Source organism: Scleropages formosus, chromosome 16 (assembly GCF_900964775.1).
Source record: "Scleropages formosus chromosome 16, fSclFor1.1, whole genome shotgun sequence".
In the NCBI taxonomy this organism is placed as follows: domain Eukaryota; kingdom Metazoa; phylum Chordata; class Actinopteri; order Osteoglossiformes; family Osteoglossidae; genus Scleropages; species Scleropages formosus.
This window is the reverse complement of record NC_041821.1, coordinates 4,824,159-4,841,401: the sequence shown is the minus strand read 5'-3', so window position 1 is coordinate 4,841,401 and position 17,243 is coordinate 4,824,159. Positions and strand designations below refer to the sequence as shown.

Sequence of the window (17,243 nt, the reverse complement as noted above, 5' to 3'; positions counted from 1 at the left end):
TCTCCATCCATGTCCACGCTGGCGTCCGGCTGCGGAACGGACACGCTGCAGTGTGTCTCGCTGACTGTCCACTGGGGACACGGCTGGACTGGACACAGGCCGGGCCTGCGGAGGTGGGACGTGTTACGTGGAGTCCCTGCTGTCAGAGCTCAGAGGAATTAGAGAGACACATAGAGACACTGAGACACACAGATACACACAGAGACATTGAGACACACTGAGACACACAGAGACAATGAGACACACTGAGACAGACAGAGACCTCGAGACACACAGAGACACCGAGGAACACTGAGACACACAGAGACACTAAGACACAGAGACAATGAGACACACTGAGACACAGATGCTGTAACATTCGCGCTCCCGCCATACGGACGACCTCGAGGAGGCGTCGCGAGCGAGGCGCACGGCGCGCGCTCCGCCACCGCAGAGTGGGAACGCGGCGCGTGACGTCAGCAGCGGAGCGGCTGCGTGCCTCGAGACGGAGGGATGGGGAGAAGAAGGCTGCCAGGTGAGAATGGCTCCGCGGACGGCGCGCTGCTAGGGCTGCGGGGCTCCGCGGGGCTCGGCGCTCTCCGATAGCCGTGTCCGGACCGGGTCCGGACCGGGTCCGGGGCGGGTGGGCGCGAGGACCGCGAGCCGGCGGGCGACCTCCTCTGCTCCTGCTGCTGCTGGCTACGCGCGCGCGGACCGAGGGACTGACGGACGGACGGACGGACGGACGGAAGGCGCGCGGGGCTCTGCGGCGCTGCAGCCGGTACGTCGCGCGCCCGCGCTCGCGCTTCTCTCCCACAGGCGAATTGAGCAGAGAGCGGAGCGCGCGCCGCAATGAGCGCAGCACGTTTGCCAACGCGCAGAGAGGGAGATGGAGGAAAACGCCAAAGAACCGTATGTGGGGGTGGGGGGGGGGGAGCGATGGAGAGGGTGGGGGGCTGGGCGCGCGCATGGATGGATGGAGCTTGGAGCACGGGCTGATCGATCCGATATATTCAAAATCGATCGCGTTCGGCCGGAATTCTGCTCAGACTGTGACGTTTAGTCGATTCCGTGTCCGCGCGTGGGCTGTGTATGCGGTCGGAGCCCGGGGACTGCAGTGTGTGGCCCGCGCGGGGCGGGATGCTGCTCAGTGCTCGCTGTCACGCGGGGCTGCTGTGACTGTGTGTGTGCGCCCTGTCCGCCGGGCTTCCAGGTGCGGCTGTGTCCGCGGCGACGCGCGCTCCTTGCGCGCTCATTCCCCCCCATTCCCACCCCCCCGGGTTTCCAGGACGGCCGTCCGCTATTCCAGGAATATAGGTCTTGGCGCGAGGACAGGGTCTGAGGGTGCGTGCGCTGCGCAAACAGGCGCGCTCGAGGCTCGCGCGCTCCTCGGACCCGAGACGCCGGTGTGTGGTGTCTCATGGAGGCGTCGGCCTGTCTGCCACACATCGCGGGCTAAAAGCGGGACTGACGCGATGAAGGATTCACGGAGGTGAACGCTGGAGTGGACGCTGATACCTTGTGTTCAGCGGTTGTCATGGTTACGGGATGGCATCTCTTCAGATTTTTAGAGGCTGTGCGTTAATTGTAGCGAAATGCTGCCGAATGTCGGGACGCTCGCTGTGGACACTTTGACGTGATCGTGTGTCCACTGTAAGTCGCCAGTGTCCAGATGGTCAGTCGGCCCGTGGAGCAGAGGCCCCCAGGTGGCCCTTGCTGTGGATCCCCTGGAGATGGATCCAGAAGCTCATATTTCATACAGGATAAAGATGCTTCTCAGCCAAAAACCGTTACCTATTAGCATCTCTGGCCTGCAGCTTCCCTTTACAGCAAATAATTATTAATAATTAATTAATAGGTATTAGTTTTGTAGCAGATTTTATTTGGCTAGAGGAGAATGTCACACAGTGTGTGAATGAATGAATGAATCAATTAATTAATAATTATTATATATGATTATATATCAAATAATAATAATAGCTATAATATGATATTATTTACTATTGTTCTAAGTTGTGATATAACAATAATAATAATGATGATAATAAATATTAAAATTCTTATTGTTATTATTATTGTATTATAACAACTTATAGCAATAGTAAATAATAATTATTATAATAATAATTATTATAGGAACATGCAATACACATATGAAATGGGTTAGGGTCAGGTTAGGGTAAAGGTCAGAGGGATCTTGTCCAGAGTCCATAAATACATGAAGGTGTCCTTTAGTGTGATCACTGCTTATGCGTATGATATATTCAGAACTATTTAAAAATTGTAATCTTTCTGAAGTACAGTCTAAGTGCTGTACTGTTTTTATTGAAGTGTGAGGTTAGTATTTAATATACATATTTACTGTATTGCTTTTATCTGATGCTCCCCCAGAAGTGACTTACACTGTCAATCTGCCGATATTTGTACAGCTAGCGTATTACGCTGCTCTAATTTAGAGTAAGTACCTTGCTTAAGGGAAGCATATGTGGAGGTGGGATTTGAACCTGCAACTTTTGGGTCTAAACACAGCAGCACAAACTGCTGTGTTACGAGTTGTCTCCTGTTTCTTATAGCTTCGTATCTTCCAAGCCCTCAGTCATGCTTAGATCTAAAGGTTGCACGTTTGAATCCCCCCTTTGGCTCTAATACATTTGAGCAATGTACTCTAGTAAGACTACCCTGCTGTAACAGTGTAAGTTGCTTTGGAGGAAAGTATCAACCGAAGGAGTAAATGTAACTTTGATATAGTGGGTTGCAGCCTCTTCAGCCTTATAGCCTGTGCTTCCAGGATAGGCTCTGCACCATCGTGACCCTGACTTGAAAAAGCTGTTACTAACTCTGTGTTAAAATTACCGCGGGGCGTAAACACACTTTGTCTCTACAGACTCCGCTTCGCCGACCGATTACTCCCATAAACACGTAACGTTCCTCGCTCTGCTGTTGGTCACCAACACTGAGGAACACCAGACACTAGCTGTAAACGCCATGGAATCGTGTTGAAGTGATCTGGTCCCAGACTCGTCCTCTGTTTGGGTGCTCTTTACTGCCATCTATTGGCTGGCCGTGTAAGCGAAGGTCACGTTTTCTTTGCGGAAAACAGAAATTCCAGCTAACAGGTAAGTGAACAAAATGCAGATATGAACAAACTGGGAAATGTTTCTGTCTTTGAAAAATTGTATCGACTTTAACAACCGTTTATTGCGAGCAGTCGGTACAACGAGGAACAGATTGGAGGCTGTGGAATTGAGGCAATGTCTACACCTTCTCTTTCTGTCAGCAACACACTGGATGGTTGTGATTTTACTATGGTAGGGCTATGATTATGGTAAGGATTGCTACTGTCAATGGGAAGATGGTAAGGACTGGCTGCAGTAACAGTTTTCTGTTTCTTATGAAGTTGTACTGCAGTTGGTAATGTAGTGGTTAGTGCTTCTTATTTCAGATCCAAAGGTTGTGGGTTCACATCCCACCTCTGGCTGTAATTCCCTTGAGCAAGGTACTTACCCTTAATAATGCCGTAGATGTACCCAGCTATATAAATGAGTAATTATAGGTAGCTTAATGTTGGAAGTTTTTGTGGAGAAAAGTATAAAATGAATGTAAATTTCATATCTGAAATAAGCCAAGCGCTCTGTGGGTAGGATGATGATCACTGAATGGGTCCCCACACCTAGGTGGCGGTCCCCAAAGAGTGTTATTTGACCTGGCCCTGGATGGGGGCGGAGCCTAACCACTTCCCTACTCTCACCGCTGACCCCTGCTGGTCGGCTGTTGACTAAGAGAGCGTCGCCGCATGTCTCTGGCGGCTCGGAGGAGTGCGGCGCCGCGGGCGTTCTCACATCCAACCCGCGGACCGTCCTGTTGGTACACAGCTCGCCGACGAGGAGGGAAGTTATTTTAGGCGCCTTGAAGCTTGCTCAGCGAAGGATCTCTCTGCATATCAATGCATGCTTTACACAAGCCCCGAGTGCTCTGCGTGGATTTCGCTCGCAGATAATTTGCATTTTTAGTGTTTTTTCATTCGGAAACAATGCACCGAACCTCGGTGTGCGGTGCGATCAGGATCCGCCTGCTCATATCTTTATAATAACAGCCCTGCGGAACAAACACGGGGGTTACGGCTCTTCGTCTCTACTTGAACCGCTGGAATCCTCCCCCGCGGTTGTGTTCTTTCGCACTTAATGGACACAGAGTCATGAAAAAGTCACTGAATATGCTTAATGGATTATGGAATTAATGTGGCGGCGTCTCATTTCCTGCTACGCCAGTAAAAACAAGTAGTGCAAGGTGGGGTTATTTACACTGGGCCTGTCAGCTGTGCACTGTGTTTAAAACCTCCTGTCAAGCAAAGTGGTCAGTGGTGGATGTTTTCTTTTTTTTGGGTTTAATCCCTTTCATTTATCTGACACTTTTCTCCAAAGCGACTTACAGTATTAAACTATCTACAATTACTGGCCCATTTATACAGCTGGGTGATTTTCATGGAGCAGTTTTTAGGGGAAGTAAATCATTGCCCATGGGTACTCAAGCTGGAGGTGGGATTCAAACCTGCAACCTTTAAATGCTAGTTTACCAGCTATAACCACTATGCTACCCGTTGTTTCTGGGAAAGAGTGAAACTTTGACTTCTCGTCAATATGTCCATCGCCCAGTGAGTCAGCAGGTGGCGTAACGGTTTTCCGTTGTCTTGCTGTTGAAGGACCTGCGTTTGAGTGCCCTTCCTGCAGCAGTACCCTTGACTGAGGTACTTACCCTAAAGTGATACAGGAAACATTTCCCAGCTGTATTGTTGAGTAAATCACTATAAGCAGGTTAATATGGGGGGTACAGTGAGTAGCACTGATGTCTCACAGCGCCTGGGTGGTGCGAGAGGACGTGGTTTCAATCCCCTCTCAGTCTGTGTGGAGTTTGCGTGTTCTCCCCGTGTCTGCGTGGGTTTCCTCTGGGTGCTCTGGTTTCCTCCCACACTCCAAAGACTTGCTGTTCCGGTTCCCCCGTAGTGTGTGAGTGACAGGGAGAGTGTGTGTGTTCCACTGATGTATGGATGAGTGAGCCAGTGTAAGTAGTGTATCCAGCAGTGTAAGTCACCGCGGTGAATAAGGTGTGTGGGCTGATAGCACTAGATAGACTTCATTGGAAGTCGCTTTGGAGAAAAGTGGCTGCTAAATATGTAAATATACAAACCTAATATGGTAAATTATCTTCGGACGAAGGAGTGAGAGAAGTGAATAAATGTAGACATAGTACCGGTTGCCAAAGCAGATGTAGTACATGTATTTCAGGTCAACTTGTGGGCTCTGAATTGCCCTTTGTGTGTGAGTGTGTGTATCTGTGTGTGTGTGTGTGTGTGTGCGTACGATTGCCCTGTGCTGCACTTGAGTCCTGTCCATGTTGTGCCCTGCCTACCACGCCCTACGTTTCCCGGATAGGCTCTGGGCCACTGCGACCCTGCACCGGGAGGGGCGGTTATTGATGATGGATAACAGGGCATGGGGCCGGAAGCAGGAAGCCGAGTGGTTAAGGAACTGTACTTTACTGTACCCAGCGGTCTCCACTGTGTTGCCTTCATTAAGGGTTCAGCTTTGGACGAAGCCGCCCGCTGCACCGTAATGCAACGTGCGGTTAGGACTCAGCGTTTTACTTACCTTCTAATGCATGAGGCCTCGTTCCAGCTGTGCCTTTGTATAAGCAGCCAGTTTTCCGGAGCACAAAATTACCTCAAGGACTCTTATTACTCTACTTTATGCCACGCGTGCTTCCGTGTGGCTTTACAGCGGCTCGACAGCTTCGGAAGGCTCTTGTCTGTAATACGCTTAGACACGAGAGGTTTTTTTTCCAGGAGACCCATTAATGTGACAATATACTGTTAGCATTGATTGGCGGAGATCTTGCAGAAGCCTCGGCAGATTGTGGAGCTCCTTTCGGGGGGGTTGGGGGGGACCAGCGGGAGGGGCTGTCGGGGAGCTTGGAGACGGTCGGTGGTGCGTGGCATCTCCTCTGAGGTTTCCATCACGTGATCTGGACTTCAGGGACGTTAGCTGGGAGGTTATTGGGTTACGGTGGCATTCTGTAAATGGGATTGTGGATGAGTGAGTGAGTGAGTGAATGAATGAATGGGTGAATGAGTGAATGAATGAATGAATGGTGCCATTGTAGGGCTCTGGTTTGTGCAGCAGGGAGACTGTAGTGATCAGCTGAAGCTGTGCACCTTGATACCTGTGCTTCACCCCAGAGATGGGGACAAATGTTCTGTCCTGTTGCGGACTCTTCTTGTGCTCCTGTGGCTCGAGTTCACCGGTGCCTCTCCTCCCACCCGCTCCTCCTTTCCGCTGCTCCGCTCCTGCTCTCGGCGCTGTTTTCCGCTCCGCTCAGGTAAAGGACCGATTCTGTCATCCGTCATCACGCAATATTTATAAGTCAAATCTCGCGGTAGGATTTCTGTGCCTGCGGTGGTGCTGATGTCTGCAGGTGGGGGATCTATTCGGAGGTGCGAAGGACCAGAAGGTCTGCTTTGTGTCGGCGCTCGGGGGCCTCGCAGCAGCGGCCTTTCCCCCGAACGATGTGTTTCGCTTCCAGAACGGTGACGTGTGCTCATCCTTCACCCGGTGACACGGGAACTGAATCGGATCTGAGGTTTTCACCAGGCATCTCTTTAAAGTAAATAATGTTCAGCCAGCTGGGTGGCACAGCGGGTAGCGCGAGGCCTCACCCTTCCTAGGCCGCCCATTTCGATGTGGGTTTGAATCCGCCTGGGTTTGTCTGGCGTTTGCGTGTTCTCTCCGTGTTGGTGTGGGTTTCATCCAGGTGCTCTGGTTTCCTCCCGCAAGCCAAAGAGATGTATTCCAGGTAGATTGGTGACTCTGCGCTGCCAGTAGTGCCGGTGTGTGTCACACTGCTCCGCTGTATTGGCAGTGAATGCCTGTAGGCAGTTTACCGCGATGTATCTAACGCTGTAAGTCACTTTGAGTGGAAAGCTGTCAGCTAAATACGAGTTAATAATCATTGCCCTTACACTCTGGAGGCAGATGTCAGATAAATGTACTGTAAAAAAAAATTTGTCAGTTATGCTGACCTCAGCGCAGCCTTGTTGTGACTCAAACCCCGTTTACCGTGTTCCCCGGTGCTTCTATTGTAATTGACCTGCTGTCGGTAGTGGTTGCAGACCTGAAGGCCTCAAGCAAAGGGCCCCTTGCTGGAGGTGTCCTACTGGACTTTACTGTCTTCCTGGAATCGCACACAATTTTTATTTCGTACAAAGAGCCTTCCGTACTCCGTTCGTTATGAAAGAGGCGCTAATTAGAGAGTACGGCCCAACATAAGGAAGCTGCACGCAGGAAGCCGCTCCCAGGGGTCTCCAGAACGGGGGCTCGTTTCTTTGTAAGATGAGGTGTTGCCATGGTTACCGGATGTCGAGGGCGAAGCTCAGAGGGACAGCTGTGTCCATAGTCTGGGCGGGAGTGAAAGGGGGGTGTGGCTTTCCTCTCTTCGGCAAATGAGGGGTCTGGCTGTTCTACTGGACGTGGCAGGGCGGGGCCACATGGCACAGGCGGCAGCCAATCGAGCGGCAGCAGCATGCTTTGCAAGTTGGGTCCGACCCGTGTGTTTGATCTGTCTCTGGAGGGTAAAAGTTGTGTTTGGCATGCTTAAATGTTTACAGAGGCTTTTGTGCGGTGGACTGCGGCTGGACTGTAATGTGCGTGGCTACGGGACTGCAGTGTGTGTGCGCATGCGGAGGGGTGAGGATGAAAGGAATGCCACTTCTTGGACACCACAGCCACAGGCCAGCGGCTGGAAGTGACACGTCGCTGATGGCGGACCGTCCAATTAGAGTCCTTCGCCGGCCGTCCTCCCCACCTCCACGGCAGCCGAACGCTCCCGGTTTTAATGAGACGATCCACGAGCCGTCGCTTTCCCATCAGCCTCCGCTCGCACCCAGACGACTAATTGCTACCCTTGCTCCATTGTACGGCTCTGTGATCGGCCTTATTTGGCACGGCTCCTGGGGTGTCTGGGAGCCTCCGCAGGATCAATAGGCCCAGAATGTGGAAAACGTATTAAGTCGACGTGATGCGACTCACCTGGGCTCATTGCTCGGTTTTCTTTCATCTTATTGCTTTGCAGGGTGTACCGCGGTATTTAGGCAGTTCTGCGGTCTCCTGGTGGTCTCGGTGCCGCAGTTCGCGACCGCGATCGCTGCGTACGCTCGTTTCCGTGATGCGGTTAGATGGAGCAATTATACGGGCGGCTCCCGCCAGGGTGCTTAATTCAGCGATGTCAGGCGGGCGGTGGGTGAGCATGGCGGCCTAATTAGTGGCCGTTCCTCCGTAACCCCCCCTCCCCCCAACGACACAGTGCAAGCGCCACACCGAAGAGCCCTTTAAGAGCTCATCGGTTTCTGCTTTGTGCTCCTTTTGGGAATAATTATTATGTTTGTCGCTGGAGCTCCGCGGTACATTGCGTCACCTCACCTGAATTAATTAACAGCTGTGAGGGAAGAGTGGTGTGGTCAAAGCTGGGGGTTGGGGAGACAGCCCTCTGTGAGCCAGTCGTCCCCATACGACCTCCCTTAAAACCCAGTGGAATTCCAGAAAAGTGCCTCTTTAACTCGTTGTTATTATTATTATTATTATTATTATTATTATTATTATTATTATATTCTGGTTCTGGTTACCTGCTCGACGTTGACTAACTCATAATCCGCCGTCTCGTCTTTGCGTCATTTGGGTTTTCGGTTTTCCTTCCTGTCGAGCTATAAATAACTGTCACGGAGGAAATTTCGGTGCTCATCTGCGCCCTTGAAAACGGCAGGAAAGGTTTCTTACGCACTCAGATCTTGATTTTTTTTTTTTTTTTTTTTTATTTTAGGAAAGGCCTGGAGCTCAGCCAGACTTTTATTTCTTTTTCCTTTTCATCTGCGCCGTGTTATTTTTACCAAAATGAAAGCAGACCGTGCTACTTCCTCTCGTCTCTCTTCCAAATTCGCTCGGTAGTGATGTAGGTTCCATGCTGCATGAGACGACCCCCTGTTTTAATAACGGTCACCAGAGAAACCGTGAACAGTGGCTGGGGGGGACGGTCGGAGGATTGGAACGTGTTTATCTGAGAGCCTGTTCTTCATCCTCTCTTCCAGGGCGAAGGGGCCGGATGCCATCAGCGCAAGGGAAGCCCTGAGGTCGGCCCCTGTGTCTATGCGGTTGCGCTTTAAGGTCGCGCCTCGGTGTGTGCCGGTGGGGGATGGGCGCTGGGCGCGCCCCCGGAACACACAGAATTCCCAGGAACCGCGCGCTGGCCGACCGGTGACGTTCGAGATGAGAGAGGTGGGCCGGAGCCCAGCGGGCGCGCTGACGGACCGGCGCCGCCGCGACGTGTGAGCCATGCGCGGGATGGCCTCCCTGGAGCTGCCGTACCGCTGCCCTCGCTGCGGGGACCACAAGCGCTTCCGGAGCCTGTCCTCTCTCCGCGCCCACCTGGAGTACAGCCACACCTACGAGACCCTCTACGTGTTGTCCAAGTCCAACAGCATCTGTGACGCCGCAGCCCTCGTGCCCCTGGTGAGCGACGGGCCCCTGCTGAGCCAGGCTCGGGCACCCCGCGACGCTGTCGAGCGCGCCTCCTTCGGCGCCAAGGAGCGCCACGCGCCCTACGAGCTCCCGAGCGCCGAAGAGCTGAGCCTCGCCGCCACCGCCCGCTACATCCCCAATGTAGAGATCCCCCTGAGCGAGATCTTCATCAAGAAAGCCATGAGCTCAGCCAACCCGGGTAGCGGCGCCCCCACCAGCACTGCCGTCGCCGTGGCCGCAAACGTGGCCGCCAGCGCCGTGGAGGCCGCTTACGAGGAGGGCCTGGCCCGCTTCCGCGTGCGTGCCCTGGAGAAGCTGGAGCTGGACGAGCGGCTGGAGAAGCTGTCGGAGGAGGTGGAGCAGAAGATCGCGGCCCGCGTGGGGCGCCTGCAGGTGGAACTCGAGAAGAAGAGCTCGGAGCTGGAGAAGGCCAAGCAGGAGAGCGTGCGGCTCAGCAAGGAGAAGCAAGACCTGGAGGACAAGGCGTCGGAGCTGTCTCGCCAGGTGGATGTCTCCGTGGAGATGCTGGCCAGCCTCAAGCAGGACCTGGTCAGCAAGGAGCAGGAGCTCTCCCACAAACAGCAGTGAGTACCTTGGCGCTGCACCTTTGTTTTACCGCTCGACTGCACGCTGCAGTTGTGGCGCTTGGTTTCCTAGATCTCAGACATTTGTACGGTTTCTTCCCATTTTTACTTTTAAGTTGTTGCGTAAGAAGCGCGGAGTGGATGTGATGGCGGTATAAAGGGGAGCTGTAAAGTCATATGTGTTAGTATGCCGTAATCTCTGCGTTGAAGTTTGCGGGATCATTCGTTTAATCCATTGTCCCTGAGGAGAGCAAAGTCCTGGATTCCCACTTGAAAATGTGGGCTTTAACCGTCCTGTGTGCCGGCCGCTGAGTCCGGGTTCTAAGGACAGATGAGGTTAAAGCCGTCACTGGGATTACATTTCACTGCGTCGGGATGCTGCTTTGATCCGGCATGTGAGCAGGTAAAAATGAGCCAATCCGACCCCCTTGCGGCCTTGGGTGGAGCTTCTTGCTTGGCGCAACAACCTGGGACCGGTCTGGGAACCACCTGAGTGCCTGCAGGCGTGACAGCGGCCTGCTGTGTCGTAGCCCGAGGTGACCGCTCCCGTTCTGCGGTCACCTGTTGTGTTCCAGGGATTTTTCCTTTGCTCCGAAACCAAAGGAAGTTTATTCTGGGTTTTATGGTCAGAAACCTCTGGAGTGGGCTGCCGGGAGTTTTGGACTGCATTTGGTGGGATTGTCCATGTGTCTTTTCCACCCTTGAAGGTGGTGATCGCTGTGGAACACTTATAATCGCTATTACAGCAAATTGAAGTAACAGGCACTCAGTACATGGAATTCAGAGCGCTTGGCGGGAAACCATGGAAATATGAATCATTCGGGGAAAGAACAGACGATCGGGACGATCGCGTGACTACTTGCTTTGATCGAGTCGTCCCCCTGGTATTAACTATTAATATATTACCTTGGTCTTCAGTAGATCATTTTCTGTATTTCCTGGTACATTAAGCTTTAGTAATCCTGCTTGGGAAGGTTTAAGTACAAGAGTTTCCGTCGTTGAATAATTAAGGCGGAGATTTTCTCCGCTCCAGCAACCAGACGTGTTGAGGCCTGGTGAAATGGGATGACGGTGGAGGGGAATCCCTCTCGCTGGTGCGGTCACAGCCGTACGACCGTGCTGAGAGCGGCAAGCACCGCCGACAAGCTGTCACTGTGTCAGAAACGGAAGAAGAGGGTCTTCCATTCTGCGACTGAGAACGGCGTTAAAGACATTCTCCCCATGGCACATCAAGTTCTCAGCCCAGCAGGGTCATTGTGCTGTATTTACAATTGTATTTACATTTTACTGTATTTACTGTATTACCTACAATTCACTGTAAGTGCCTTGATCAAGGGTACGGTAGCAGTCCATTGGATTAAACATTTGGTGTCACGGTGAAAGACATAGGCAGTGATCTCCTCAGCTTTAGTCTTTATATCAGAAATATCAGACAGGTACATTATCAATGAATTATGAATTATTATGAATGAAGGAAAATGTAACATTAGAAGACAGGCTAGAAATAATAATTTTTATTGCAGATACTATGCAATATGTTGGGGTCATGTATAAAAATCACATTTATGCAGTTAGCTGATGCTTTTCTACAAAGCAACTTACAATGCTAAGGTGAAAGTTATCACAAGCATTAACCCCTTCATACAGCTGGGTAATTTTACCGGACCTATTTAGCGTTGGTACCTTGCTCAAGGGGGAGGCTCGGATCAAACCTGCTACTTTTAGATCCAAAGGGAGCAGCGCTAACCACTACGCTACCAGCTGTCCCCGTGTAAAATACCTTTTATTTTGTATTTAAATTAATTTTGTGTGACATATTTTTTCCTCCAGGAACCATTTATTTTTCCCATAAGAAATAATGGTCATTTGACTTCATCACAAAGGGACTTTGGCTAATGCTGTGATTTCACAGAATGAATTAACCCCTTTGTGTGAGCAACGGTGGTGTTTCTGTCAAGGTCAAGAAGCATGTTTTTCACTACGGAAATCCATGCCATGATTATGAATATGGGGATCTGGGAATTGGCTATAACAACAACACCACCTGCTGCTCCGTTTTGCAGATGGAGCTGTGTGAGGGGTGAGTATCGCAGGTATGGTTTTCATAAAAATGAGTGTTTTTGTGTCATGGCTGTGTATTGCACGTCCATGTCGATTTGGCTTTTTTTTCACAGCGATTCCTTAGGTTGGCACTTAAGGTGGTGGTGCGAGAAGGAAATGGCCGATGGTATCGGCAGGAGATGCGTAGATTTTCAGGTAGTTCGAGGTCTGTATCCAGCCGGAGGCCTCGCGGTGTTAGAAAGTGGCGCTAACAGGGGTCGTATTTCACCTCCAAGAGCTTTTCCCCGTCAGGATGCGAGCGGTGCTGGAGGAGATCGATGGCTTCGCGCTCGGGCGCTGCTGTGGAAAATGAGCACGGCGCCGGTGTGATCTCATAGCATTCTTTTTTTGGATGTGTTTTACGCTGCAGTCAGTTGCAGCGCATTAATCTCTCTGCCTGAAGCAGTGCTGTGACTCAACCTTAGCATACTTAGCATTAGCATCCTTAATGTTAGCATGGTAGCTTAGCGCTCACATGCTAAGGCGGCGTTAGCTCGACAACAACATTAGCCAGAGAGCAGCTGGCGTTGCAGTTACAGTTACTAGCTTGCATCCAAAGGACCCTGGGTTCGAATCCAAGCTCCTGCTGTAATGCCCTTGATCTAGGTACTTACCCTGAGATATTAAAGTGAAAATTAGCCTGGGTGGCTCGCTCTGAGTCGCGGATAAGTGAATGAATGTATGAGGCGTTGCTGATTTGCAGGGTCTGTTGGAAACACGGGTCACGTAGCCTTACCTTCCCGGCCTAGAACGCTTTCATGTGGAATCGATGAATTCATCAGAAGGAAGCGATCGGCGCTTCCTCTCTCTCTGGCCTCCTCACGTCACCTGGTTGCCATCACATCGTCTCTCTCTGCCTTGTGCATCACTCTACAGAAAGGCGCTCTCCCAGCGTCTGTGCCAGTTTTCTCCCATCACACAGTAATCCACCCCCACCCCGTGCCGTACTCTCCCCCATAACACAGCAGCCCCCCTTTCATCTACGCTTCCTCCATCTGTCCTCGGGAACAGTGCCTCACCTGCGTCGTCCCAATTTTCGGCGTGTGATGTGACAAATGACGTGATACCAGGTGTTCGGAACGACATTAAGAATCTGGCATCGTACGCATGTGTTGATACACTAAGCAGTGTGAGACGAGTGAAGGATGTTTGCTTATGGTGCTCTAGGTTCTATTTAAGGGGCACGGTGGCGTCACGGGTGCCGCACAGCTCTTGAGTTGTTCATTCCAGTGTTGGGTTGAATCCAGCTCAGGGTGAGCAGAGTTTGCAACCCAAAGATGTGTGATGGACAAGGGAATGCTAAACCACATCTCTTTCCTCCTTTACCAGGAATACTACTCAAGTGGTCGCTATTACCCTACCCTACCCTACCTAGATTTCATATATTTTGCCTGCAGCGGTCATCCTTTGGGTCTTACAGAGGCAGAACTCAACAAAGATGTCCTGGAAGTCTAACCTCAGTTCAAAGCAAATGATAAGACTGAGGATGCTGTACTTGAGACACAACATGAGGAGATTGGATTCTCTCGAAAAGACTGCAATGCTGGCAAAAGCTGGAGGAGAGAGGAAGTGGAGGATGAGTAGTAACCAGATGGATGGACTCAAATGCCCCTAAGAACACAAGTGGGGGACAGATTTTTCTGGAGGAACTCTACAGTCGTGGCCAAATACTTGCACCCTTCCAAAAAAGTCAACAGTTTTAAACTAAGTTGAAATTAATCAAAGAATTTGGTCTCCACAGTTCTTTATTTCGCTATTAATATGACAGAACATTTCTGAAATTTTGGGGCGAAAAATAAGTTGTACATTTGGGAAAAATAAAAATAAAAACCTTTCTTCATAATAAATAATTTATTAGAAAATGTATCACAATCTGGTCGCTTTCACAGACACAGTATGACGCATCGCCAAATGCAGCTTTGCAGGTGACATTTTCTATGAAACAAACTGTCGCGCTACGCAGTAAATAGTTTCTATCTATTTGTTCCGTTTATGAACTTCAGCATTGAAAATAAACTTAAATTATATGTTTGTGTACCCTGCATATTCTCATAATCACAACAAAAGACTTTCTGATGAATTTAGATTTTGTTTTTCCTTCTTTGTCATCTATATGTACATCTACTTTATATCCACATTTACATTTATTCATTTAGCAGATGCTTTTCTTCAAAGCGACATAAATCTCAATATTTAAAATATTTTTGTCATATACTGTATGTGCGTATCTTAGTTAGTTTGTTAGTCTAAGGGGTTCCAGACTGATTCGTTCCTAGTGGTGCCAAAATCCCAGCGATGGCCCTGCGCTTCTCACTGAAGATCCTCCAAAGTGGCGGTGTCTACGAGAGAGGAGACTGCAGAATGTGACCCCAGCGGCCCTGTGGGGTCTTTACTGCCAGGAAGCTTGGAGGGCAGGGCTGCGGGATCTGAGAATGGCGCAGTCTGGCCTTCCCCACATCTGCTTTCCTCTCGAGGACAAACCCGCCAACCCTTATCTCTCAGCTTCTCTATCAGACTTTGTCCCCGAGGAGAATGAGTAATTATAGAGTAATTGAGAGATCCTCCCTTCTTTAGAGGCCGCCTTGTCCTCTGAAGCCCCGAGCGGACGTTGACCTTGCAGGTTGAACCTCACAGCAGACGCCTTGGCTGGAGGCGTCCCTGTGTGCGCGAACAGCTTCCGTTCGCCGGCTGCTCTTCCGGCATGTGAGCTCGCTCAGACGGAGCCTGCTTTGAAAGCTGGAGAGCGAGCGATTCTCCGATATTATTACTGCAGCGACAAGTACGGACCCCCAGAGTAGGCTGCCCCCTCCACAAACATGTGATTCCACTTTGCTGTACTGTGGTCCTCGTTGCTGAGCAATTTTTGCATCCTCTCCTTTGAGAGACAATTAATGTAAGAAACGAAAGCATTAAAAACCATCACGATTTTTCTTCGCTGGAAATCTCAGGGGAGGAGGAAGGCGAGGTTAGGGGCGATGAAGGCGAGGTGAAATAAGCCATTAAAAGTTTTTATTCGCATAAAAAAAAGAATTACGCAGTTCCATGGTGCTGTCAAAAAGGACAGAACATCGTGTTTCTACAGCCGACTTCCTGATGGGTTCTTCATAACTGTGTAACTTCTGTCTTATTGCAAGCATCAGCCTTCGCCTGAGCATCTCACCGTATTCTTCACGCAGAGAGAGGGCAGCCCAGTGCAGGTGCGAATCCCTCATGGACCACCTCGGCGCTCATCCCCTCCTGTCAAACGTCGTCCTGCGGGACGTTTTTTTTCGATTAATCTGCATCTTGTTTGGACAGGAACGGCGGTCGGTGTTTATGCAGGCATTAACATCTCCCTCGCAGACATAGATTCCCCCTAGTTGAGTGTGTCATGGCGGTGTGAGTTGACAGTGATGGCGGAGAGGAAGGAAGCAGAGAGGACTGCCAGAGATGTTTATACTGCAGGGGCAACAGGGGCGTCCAGGATGAGATGGTAATTTTTACTGTCATAGTGTTGTCAACATCATTATTAAGCATTACACACACACACACACACATTTTCAGAACCGCTTGTCCCATAGGGGGTCACGGGGAACCGGAGCCTAACCCGGCAACTCAGAGCATAAGGCTGGAGGGGGAGGGGACACACCCAGGACGGGACGCCAGTCCGTCGCAAGGCACCCCAAGCAGGACTTGAACCCCAGACCCACCGAAGAGCAGGACTGTGGTCCAACCCACTGCGCCACCGCACCCCACATATTATTAAGCATTATTTAAATATAATTATTTATGTCTATCTGAGGCCTTTCTTCAGTGTTAAAAGTGTTTGTCTACTTACATTTGTTTACCCATTTATACAGCAGGGTCATTTTTACCGTATCAGTTCAGGGTGAGTACCTTGCCCGAGGGTGCTGCAGCAGGACCAGGGATTTGAACCTGGGTCCTTTAAGTAGAATGCACCACCTGCTGATGCATTTGTCCAAGGTGACTTGGGTAATCAATGTTACACTGATTTACCCATGTGTACCGCAAGGTTATTGCACTGTATCAGCTCAGGGTAAGTACCTTGACCAAGGGCACTACAGGAGGGACTGGGATTTGAAGCAGGAACCTTCAGATTGTAATAAATTGGCTTCAAACCACTACGCCCCCTGTTGACCACCCTCCCAAACGTGCATTGTGAAATTTCCCGTGTGGAAGCTTTTCAAGCTGAGAAATATTTTTTAGAAAGTTAGAATCAGGTCTGTAGCAGGTAGCCTAGTGGTTTAGGACAGAGTGTTTTTACCTGAAGGTTTTCAGTTCAAGTCCCAGGAGGTACTTAGAGTGCATGAATTACTCCAGTAAAATGCAGAGCTCTGGAAAAGGATAAAATTAGAAGCATCAGATGAAAAGGAGCTCTGATGCAATGTCACATTCAAGAGGAAACTTCCTTTCTGGGCTGTGAAGATGGCACTCAGTATAACGTGACCTTTCTGAGGAAGTCGCCTCCAGGGGAGAGGTTGCGGCGCGTGAGACCGTCTTTGGTAGCGCAGCGAGGGCAACGCACGGTCCGGAAAAATCGAGTAACTATCTCCATGATGAGATAATCACAGCCAATCAGGTTCCTAATTCCCGTTTATCTTCCCTGTGGTGCGAGCAAGGAGGACGGAGACCGGCTTCCCCCCCACTCGCAGGACTCTGTCTCTCCTTTTCTTTTCCTCAGTGGACTCTGTGATCTTGCCATTATTGCATATCGACTGTTGATACTTTACTGTTCTTTCATTGATGGCGTTTACCTCCAGAAGTGGCTACGGCAAAGGGTCTTTTTTGGTTTGTTTAACACCAACCACTGTTCCATGTCTGAATTGGCAGGGTTCCTGACCATCTGTTGTATGCAAAAACCCAGACGTATGAAATGATATTGGTCGCGTTATAGATTACAGACACCCCTCGACTTGCGCAAATAGACCGTTCTTCAGCTCCTTACGTAAATCAAAAGTTACGTATGTCTGAATCTCCCTCCTCCCCCACCGTTCAGCATCATCACCTTGCGCCTGCTCCT

General features: G+C 50.3%; 1 protein-coding gene across 2 annotated transcripts in view; it reads left to right on the top strand.

Annotated features, from left to right (window-relative positions):
* Positions 1–443: 443 nt before the first annotated feature.
* Positions 444–17,243, top strand: part of fbxo41 (F-box protein 41) — a 32,311-nt gene continuing 15,511 nt past the window's right edge. The window contains exons 1-2 of one of the 2 annotated variants that reach the window (XM_029258952.1): positions 444–514; positions 9,110–10,123. In XM_029258952.1, the coding sequence (XP_029114785.1) occupies positions 9,354–10,123 (770 nt within the window). In that variant the 5' untranslated portion in view covers positions 444–514; positions 9,110–9,353. Of the gene's footprint in view, positions 761–9,109; positions 10,124–17,243 lie in introns of both variants that reach the window. The other variant, XM_029258953.1, reaches the window with a different exon arrangement.